General features: G+C 54.7%; 4 protein-coding genes across 4 annotated transcripts; 3 read left to right on the top strand and 1 right to left on the bottom strand.

Annotated features, from left to right (window-relative positions):
* Positions 1 to 5: 5 nt before the first annotated feature.
* On the top strand, positions 6 to 176 carry C8A04DRAFT_15791 (uncharacterized protein; the record flags this gene model as incomplete). The annotated part of the gene is made up of 1 exon (XM_062778621.1): positions 6 to 176. A coding segment is annotated over one exon (171 nt), but the record flags the coding sequence as incomplete, so codon positions are not given.
* A 393-nt stretch (positions 177 to 569) lies between these two features.
* On the top strand, positions 570 to 1451 carry C8A04DRAFT_33024 (uncharacterized protein; the record flags this gene model as incomplete). The annotated part of the gene is made up of 1 exon (XM_062782299.1): positions 570 to 1451. A coding segment is annotated over one exon (882 nt), but the record flags the coding sequence as incomplete, so codon positions are not given.
* Positions 1452 to 2303: 852 nt separating this feature from the next.
* C8A04DRAFT_33023 (uncharacterized protein) lies at positions 2304 to 3188 on the bottom strand (the record flags this gene model as incomplete). The annotated part of the gene is made up of 1 exon (XM_062782298.1): positions 2304 to 3188. The coding sequence occupies one exon, from the start codon at positions 3186 to 3188 to the stop codon at positions 2304 to 2306; it is 885 nt and encodes a 294-aa protein (XP_062632888.1).
* A 335-nt stretch (positions 3189 to 3523) lies between these two features.
* Positions 3524 to 8251, top strand: C8A04DRAFT_33022 (CHAT domain-containing protein; the record flags this gene model as incomplete). The annotated part of the gene is made up of 1 exon (XM_062782297.1): positions 3524 to 8251. One exon carries the CDS (start codon positions 3524 to 3526, stop codon positions 8249 to 8251), a length of 4728 nt encoding a protein of 1575 aa, XP_062632887.1.
* Positions 8252 to 9085: the final 834 nt, after the last annotated feature.

Genomic DNA, 9085 nt, shown 5'->3' with positions numbered 1-9085 from the left:
AAGCAGCCCGGCCATCGAAACGGAAGAGGGTCCAAACGGACCCAAATACCCTGTTCGCTTCAATTGAACAGGTCCACAGGGCCCAGATTGAAGCCGGTCGCATCGAGGATACAATGGCTGAAGAGAGCGGGTCTGAAAGTGGTGGTTCAGAGGCTTCTTGTATCGTAGTGGGTTGAAGTGGTTGCAATATATGGTGTTGAAGAAGATGGGTGGGTTTTTGGGTGTGGGTTTGCCAAGTGTTCCAAAGGTGGGGTGTTCCAAAGGGGGGGGGTCCGACTTAATACCAGCGAAAGAGACAAGTATCTCGGATGGCTGCCGTTCATCGACTCTTCCAGACGCCATAACGACGCTCGCCAATTTCGCACAACCAAGACGACAGGAGACTGGTTTCTGGCCCATGATTTTGATACCTGGAAGACCTAGAAAAATTCTTACTACTGGCTATGCGCTAAAGGTGAGAGCCGGTGCACCATCAAAGCAGGATTGGTTTCAAAAGGCACTAATTCCAAAGTCAAACAGCTGGATCCGGAAAAACAGTACTATCCTCTGCCATTATCGACAAGATCTAGTCGCAAGAACTCGGCGCTCTCGCTTACTTCTACTTCTCCTTTGCCTTCACAAGCGATGTTAGACTAGAGCAATTCAAGTACACCCTTCTCACCCAGATTATCGGGTCACTATCGACAACACCCGCGGGGGAGGAAGGTGGGTTTGCAATTCCAAGAGCCTTTCGGCATCTCTACGACAAGTATGCGCCGTCGAAACACCCACTTCCAGAACATACGGATGCTGTTTTTCGCGAGGTTCTCCGGCAGTCGGGCAGCACCTACATCGTGGTTGACGTTTTAGACGAATGCCCTTCGCGTGAGGATCGACGCCAGATTGTCCATTTCTTAGCTGATCTCAGCCACGACCCGAGCCACAACCTCCATATTATCATCACAAGCCGGATAGAAGATGACATTGAGAGAGCAATGGCTGGCAGAGAGATACTCACTGTCCCATTTCCAGCGGATCGAGTTAATGTGGACATCAGAAATCACCTCCTACACGCCATGGACACGGTGGGATACGAAGGCTGGGATGAAAACCTCAGGCAGACGGTGATTAGTTATCTCACAGAGCATGCAGATGGAGTGTTCCGGTGGGCCGACCTGCAGCTCAAGGAACTAGAGAGAAAGGGCCGACCGAAAGATGTCGAAAAGCTTCTCAGAAAGCTGCCTAGAGCGCTGGAAGAGACATATGAAAGAATGCTCAAGCGAATCGAGGACGTCCACGGCATGGCAGCACTCTCGATCCTTCGTTGGCTAGCCTTTTCCAAACGCCCACTTCTACTTGCCGAAGTCAACGAGATTGCGGCGTTCGAATACCCAATGAGGGATGGTGATGATGGCCATGACGATCACCGGCAGGTTGTTGAGGTTACCTTTTCGGTAGAAAACAGGTTTTAGGGCATGTCGGAGGTGAGGAACATGCTTCCTGGACTCGCTACGGTATCCGTACCCAATAAAACAGCAAAAGAAATCTCGACATGGGGCGATGTAGAGACATCTGAGGTAGAAGGAAGGGCCACGTCTGGGGAAGAACAAGAGATGGTTTTCTCTCTGGCCCATTTCTCTGTCAAGGAATACCTCCAAAGCCCCAAAGCCCATCCCGCCAAGTTCCGTTTAACTCCCGCAAGCAGCCACTCCTCGATTCAGGGAGTATTTGATTTATTGGAGGAAAGGATGACAGATTTTGAAATCGAGGATATGGAAGGCCGGACAGCTGAGCCTTTCAAGGAGGGAGGACGGCGGTGATCGGAGCATATGGTGGGCTTGGCGGGGCTCGATGATGGGATCCGGACGAACTATTAAATTTTGACGGCAGCAGTGACCACTACAATTACGGGGATTACTGGGACTAACTTTCCATGCTGTTTAGCTGAGAGTTTCATTCTTGGTTGTTGCATTCGTGTTAGCAACGGCCTCTACCTTAGGCACGACAGGGTTAGTATTCTACGTACTCGACTTGCTAGAACTCGTAAAGCACTGTAGCTATCTACTTATAACATTATAACTAGATGTCACTACTTTGTCTCCGCTATAAAGTTCCTACAATTATAAAGGTATCAATGAGATGTTCTCAAAATTTTCATAACAATTAATTAGGTTATGTTATCAAGGTGTCCTGAGGACATAGGTGAAAGATCCCATGTTATCTCTCTAGTATTTATGCTGGCCAATTAGGCAATGATTGATATAAGCCAAGCTTGCCTCTTCTTGTGTTTCTTTTCGCGTCTAAGTACGTTAACTTTGCTTAAACTAATAATCAACTTGGTAACCACCCCCCACTTCCAGGCTCGCAACAGACGCTGGCCCCTGCTCCTCGTCTTGCTCGCAAATCCTAGCTTCAATTATATCCTCCAGTTCATCTTCCGATTCGATTTCCTGGTCACTTACAGATGGTCCTCCGGCGTCTGCGCCCATAACCACCCACCGCGTGCCCGTCTCCAGCGATGATTTGGGGAGACGCATCTTTCCCAGAAGCCGGGCAAGCTTCCTGCTCGACAGGTACTCGAACCTGACCAGCGCATATCTCACTGCGTGCACCGTCTCTGCAACCGAGAACTTCTGCCCGGCAGACCGGATGAACTCGACGTTGACCTCGGCCTTTGGGTCGAGCAGGCGAGTCAACACCCCAGGGTCTCCTAGAAGCTCCGCGACCGGCACTTGACCGGCCAGTCTGGCTTCGACCGTGTTCGATCTCCGCAGCACCAGGGATGCATCTTTGATGGTCTGAAGGCCGATGACAAAATGCAGGCGCAACCCGGCTGATCCGTATCTCTCCAGTTGCTGCTCAAACCAAACTCTGAGCTTAGTCGACCGGCACGCTTCCTGAAACCAGTCGTCGTAGTTGAGCATGGATTGCGACGTGGAGCTCGCCGCTTCGAGATTGACCGAGGTTTCCGATTTTAGGCCACACCCGGCAGTAAGTATCTCTCCCAGCGAGAGGGCTCCTCGGCCCCCGGTGTTGCTGGCATCAAAGTCGGCCGCGCTCGTGGCTTCGATCTTGGCGCTGGGTGCCGGCGTGCCGTCTGGGTTGAAGAAGGACCTCAAAGGGTCGCCTGGAAACAAGACGAAACTGCCCAATTTAATGTAATTGGCAGGTAATAGGTTGCGAAGTCCGTTAAACCCCCCGCTGGCCATGGTCTCGTCTGCAGCTTGAGCAGATTTGTGTTGAGTTGGAAGCCACTGATGCTCACTTCAAGTCAAACATCATTCTGAGGAAATTTGGAATTCGCCACGCTGAGTTGCTGGCAGCGGCATCCAAAATAGACTTGAATGATGTAATGATTGCGCAGCCGTTGCCTCATTACTGCACCCCCGGGCTGTTACCCCGACGCAGCAACTAGTACGACAGTTTCTGATCGGTCACTCATTATTTTAAGGAGCGAAAAAAAAACACTAATTAACTGCCTGGAAACTCCCTACAGCTTTGTCTTAAGAGCAAACTACTAACCTTCACATACCACTGCTCCACGATGCTCGCTGCACTCTGGCAGCTGCCCCTTGGGTACTTGACGGCTGGCATGGACTATGCCCGAGCGGTGCTGTCTGGAGTGCATACGACTTTAGCGCAGCTCATTGTCCAGTATACGGTCCCTCCATCTCCTATTCGTACCGTTGATACAGTTCTCGACGCGATTTACTCTCTCGAGCTGGACGATACGATCCCAGGCGACTGGGTGCAACAGCTATCCCTTGACAGACTCTGGCTCAGTGAGCACTTACGGAACCCAGAGTTCACTTACTTCCTCTGTCAAGAGACATACAAGAGATACCGTCACGGAGGAATGCCCCAAGACTTGCTCGCTGCGGTCTTCCTCGCCAGAGAGACGCTCCAGGTCTTCGGAGCTGAGCCTCCGTCTTCGTTCCATCTCCCTTCGGCCCCTCCTGACCGTCACTCACGTGCGATTAATAGTGGGAACGAGCCGGATCTGAAGGCAAAGGCGGCGATCGTTTATGCAGATCTGACCGGGTGTCTCTTCGAGCGCGAAAAGAACCCTCGGAACTATGCCATCGCCATTCGTTCCGCCGTCTACGCTGTCCGAGAATCCGCCTCGGCGAGCGTGAAGGCCCTAGCCTTGGATGTGCTGAGCAACATCTACGAGCTCAAGTGGCAGAAGGACCACATACTTGGCGATCTCTCCGACAGCATCGAGGCTTCCAAATCGGCCCTAGAGCTCTGCGCTCGAGACAACGAACACTGGCCTGTCATTGCTGACAACTACGCGGGCCATCTGGAGCTACGTTTCAGCCAGACTCACGACCGGGACGACATTGGCGCGGCGATCGCGTTGAGCACACAGGTGTATAAGCAAGCAGCGAGAGATTATGACCGCGCCAGGACGGCCGCAAACCTAGGTGCCAAATTTCAGGCGCGGGCGAGACAAAGTGCGACCCCACGCGTAGAACGAGAGCAAGATTTCGATCGGAGCGTCGATTTCGCCCGCATTGCCTTTCAGTTGACGCCCCCGGGCCACCCAGAGCGATGGCTGCGGCTCCGGAACTTGTCGGCTGCGGTTTTTGCCAGGGGTAAATTTAGACATCATCATCAGGACCTTGTAGACGCCATATTCCACGCTAGGGAAGCTCTTGCTGCTGTGCCACCCTTGTCAGCCGTACGCGAGCGGCTGATCATCCATCTCGCCGACGTCCTGGAGCTGCACTACACAGAGACGGGGGATCCGAGCATGAGGGATTTGGACGAGATCAATGAATGTATCCGCTGGACTAGGGAAGTTAAAATTCTGTACCAGCACGAAGATCACCGAGGGGACAGCGTCTACCAAATCCGTCGCTGGAACTCGATCTTGAGCTTACTCTCACGGCGCATCTTCCTGAAGTACGAGCAGACACAAGACCCCGAAGATGCTGGTGAAGCGATGAGACTCGCAGAACTCATGTTGGACAAGGATGGCTCTCCACTTGGAAGCAACGCTAGGTTCCAATGGCCTCCGCCTGGTCGTGCCGGCGAAGGCGCGGAACCGGGACCCGCTGTCGATGATGATGAGCATGATGGCAGGCTGGACATGATGACGGGTGTCAGAGGTGGGGAATTCCATGAAGCGGAGTGTGCAGAAGAAGGCGGCGGCCGCTGCGGGCCGTTCGACCCTTTGCAGCCGGCCTTCCGTCATCACCCACACGATGACTCGTATCTGGGCGACCCTCTCCTACTACCCTCAGAAAAGATCCCGCCTAATGCAGGTTATGGGTACTGGCTAGAGAACCTGCCGCATCGGACAGGCGCTGAGGCGCGACGGGGCGCGCATTCCACCGTTGCCTTCTTCGCAGGTTTGGCGACTCTATGGCGGAGAATCCTGGGCCGACGCGGAGGGCGACTTGATATGCTCTGCGGGGCGACTGACTATGTGTTCGACAGGGCGAGAGCCGACAGGGCGGATGCCGGAAAGTGGTACGCTGAGCAAACACGAGATCTCCTAAGATACTTGGTTGACAGCATCGAGACGGAAGACCATGTCAACACGATCTGGGGGTGGATTTACAACAGTCCTGACGCTTCCCGGGCCCCGCTGCTGCGCCTATTCGCCTCGCAACTCGCCCGGTACGGCAGCAACAAGCCATCTCCGGAGTCGGTGACGGAGTTGAGAATCCTGGCTTTGAAGAAGGCGGTCCAACTGAGTCCATCCGGCACGGAGCCTTTGTTAAGGGCGCGATGTCTAGCGGACCTAGCCGATGCATATAGTGCCGCATTCTCGCTAACCGGAACCCAGGAGTACTTCGAGACGGCGAGAGGACATGCCAGGGAAGCCACCAGGCTAGGATTTGTGGGCAGCGCCATCAACAGAGACCCCAAAGTGTGCCTCCCCCTGATCGCTCTCCTCCTGGACAGATACTGGCTGGCGGGTTTCCTGGATGACATGCAACAGTCCATCCAGCTGGTCACTGAAAGCGCCTTGTCGCTTAACAGCGCGGATGAGACTTTTGCGGACGCGCTCCAGATTCTGGCTGTTGCGCTGCAAGAGCGTTCTAGTCGGACCAAAGCGCGCCTGGACCTGGAAGAGGCCCTCCTCTTTGCGAGAACGGCGCTGAGCTCGGGCCGGTTGTCGAAACGGCTGCTGGTCACCCTTCTTAATGTCATCGCCGCCATCTATGCGGCCCAATACCAGACAGGTAAGGAGGTCGACATCTTGGACAGGCAGATCCAGGCCGGAGAGATGGCCTGCCGGGTGGTAGACCGCGGAGACACGCAGATACGCCTGGCCTTCCACAACCTCTCACTCGGGTTCCGCGCACGATTCCAGAACGCCCGAGAAAAGTCCTCGCACACCAGCGTCTTTGACATCGAAAGAGCCGTTGCGACAGAAATCCTGGCCATCGCATTCTCAGCCTCCCGGGTTGTCAACCGGGCCCGGCTTTGGATGTCGTTGGGAAACACATACATGGCTCGATACGACGCCTTTGGCGTACAGCGAGACAGAGCCGATGCTGTGAGGGCGTACCTGCAGGCGGCTAGAGTCGCAAACGCGGGAAGCCCGCTCGTCCGAATCACGGCGCTGACGACGGCGGCGCGGCTGCAGGCATCCATGGACAGGCCTGCCGACGCCCTGACGTCTTTTGAACGGGCCATAGAGCTGTTCGCAACGCTGAGTGCACGCGGAATGAGCCACGACAACAAGCAATCTCTCCTGTCCGATGTCGGCGGTGTTCCCAGTGATGCGGCCGCCGCGGCGCTTCTTCTGCTGGGAACAAGTGGCGATGGGCCGCTGTGGGCTGTCAAGCTGTTGGAGCAGGGACGGGGCCTCATCATTGGGACCATTATTGAGGAGAGAAGTGAGGCACGCCAGCTGCTGAGGATCGATCCGGTTCTTCACCGGCGCTTTCGCGATCTCCAGCTCCGTCTCGCGGCTAGGAGGGAGCACGAACCTTCTAGGAGGGTGCTAGCCTACTATGATAGCGCCAATGGCCATCAGCCTTTGGCGGCAGAAGAAGAAGACCTTGATGCCGAGATGGAGCGGTTACTTGGGCAGATCCGCGACCTTGACGGAATGAGCCACTTTTTCCTCGCCCCAAGCCGCGAGGAGCTCCAGGATGTCTCCAAAGAGGGAGCTGTCATCATGGTCTTCAACAGCGCCGTCTTCACTAAGTCCTTTGCAATAATATCAACCCGAGGATATACAAAGGCTGTAGAACTGCCAGAGATAACAACCGAGACGATTCAGAGAAACTTGGACGTCCTGCGCCGAGTCCGGAAATTGGCACATGAACAGTATTTCAAGAGAGGCCGCAGATTGATCCCCGTACTGGAATGGCTCTGGACGGCTGCGGTAAAGCCAATACTGCACTCCATGGGGTGGCGCGCTCATGCTGGCGACAGCTCGCATCTCGTCAGTCACAGTGTAAAAGACCTGCCGAGGGTCTGGTGGATCGGGGTCGGCTTGCTCGCACACTTCCCGTTCCACGCCGCGGGATGCTATGGCGGCGACACACCAGGAGAGTCTGCGATGGATGTCGTGAACTCAACCTACGTCCCGACTCTCAAGTCGCTCTTGTACGCACGAGAGAAGCGGGCGGCGCTTGCCGACACGGCCCACGCGAAGGTTTGTTTTGTTGCAATGGAGACCACGCCGGGATACCCGCGACTAGACGGCGTCGAAAACGAAGCACAGCTTATTCAAGCGGCGTTTCCTGGCGACTGCGTCAGTCGCATCACGCCTGTCACGACGCTGGTTCATCCTACAGCTGCACAAGTCGCCGACCATATTGGACACTGCGACGTGCTCCACCTCGCGTGTCACGCCGAGTCCGATCTGACTAACCCTTCACGTAGCCGCCTGATCTTGGCCAGAACGGATCCCGACGGCCGCGGCATGGACCGGCCAGACGAGTTGTTTGTGGAGGACATCATGCGGAGGTCCTCGTCGGCAGGGGCTGCGGCCGGGATTGCGTTCCTCCGGGCTTGCTACAGCGCTGACAACCCGGCAGTCGGGCTATCGGACGAGGCCATCCACCTGGCTTCGGCCTTTCACCTCGCTGGCTTCAACCACGTCCTCGCCACCCTGTGGAGCACGCGGAACGACTCGTGTAGAGCAGTAGCGGAGAAGTTCTACACGTATCTTTTTCAAGGCGCCCAGGAGCCGACCCACAGAAGCGTAGCCGTGGCTTTTCATCGCGCGGTGAACGACCTGAGAGAGGACAGTTGGACAAATCCCCTCCTCTGGGCGTCCTTTGTACACGTTGGCGCTTGATAAGCAGTGTCAGAGAGCCGTCCCAGAACATGTGAAGGAAGCTTGTTATTAATTACCTAGGTATATAAGATTTGCTTTCGTAGGGTATGTTGTGGGATCTACTGCCAACGAGCCGGGAACGGGATGTGGTACAAGTCTTTTGGCCGATAGGTGAAGATAGTTAGGTTTATATAGTTAGGTCTATAATAGTCCATAGCTGAGCTTGTAGTGCGATGGGAGGCTCTGGCTAGGATAACTATACTGCTAGTGTCTGCAATTAAACCCAGAAGACGCCCGAAACGTCATTAGGAAGCTGATGCCGACAATGTAGGTTGCTCCGGCAAAAGCGGGGCCGAGTAGGAAGCACGGGGCGGGCTTCACGAAGAGTCTGTCCTCATCCGGTTGAAGACCACGATCTCTCGGACCGAGCCATGCTTGCGCCTGTCAGCTGTGGTGTCCCAGTCGTGTGTGTTGGCGCTCACGACTCCTGCGGCGAAAGATGACTGTCGCTGATTTAAAACGACCTCCGGATCTTTGGTACTAATTACCTTACCTTGGACCTGGTTGTAACCCGTAGAAGAGCGGACAGCTTGGGTGAAAGTCAGGTACACAAGCAGATCTCGCAGAGTAATAACTCGCCGAGTAATAATGTTGAGATTAAGCCTAGGGTTAGGGTTAGTTATATAATATTGTTTGACCTACTTCGTAGTTAGGTAACTTGATGTTTGTGATTGTGGCGAGTAGTGGTACAATCGGGTTGGAAAATATTTGTGCAATGTAATCGCTCGGTGCGAAAAATGAATTTAACGCCAGTGCAGTGGGGCGGTTTAGGGGTTTAGGGGTTTGGGAGGATTC

This window comes from Dichotomopilus funicola (assembly GCF_033296635.1).
Source record: "Dichotomopilus funicola strain CBS 141.50 unplaced genomic scaffold C8A04scaffold_107, whole genome shotgun sequence".
NCBI classification, from domain to species: domain Eukaryota; kingdom Fungi; phylum Ascomycota; class Sordariomycetes; order Sordariales; family Chaetomiaceae; genus Dichotomopilus; species Dichotomopilus funicola.
This window is presented reverse-complemented; position numbering and strand designations above follow the sequence as displayed.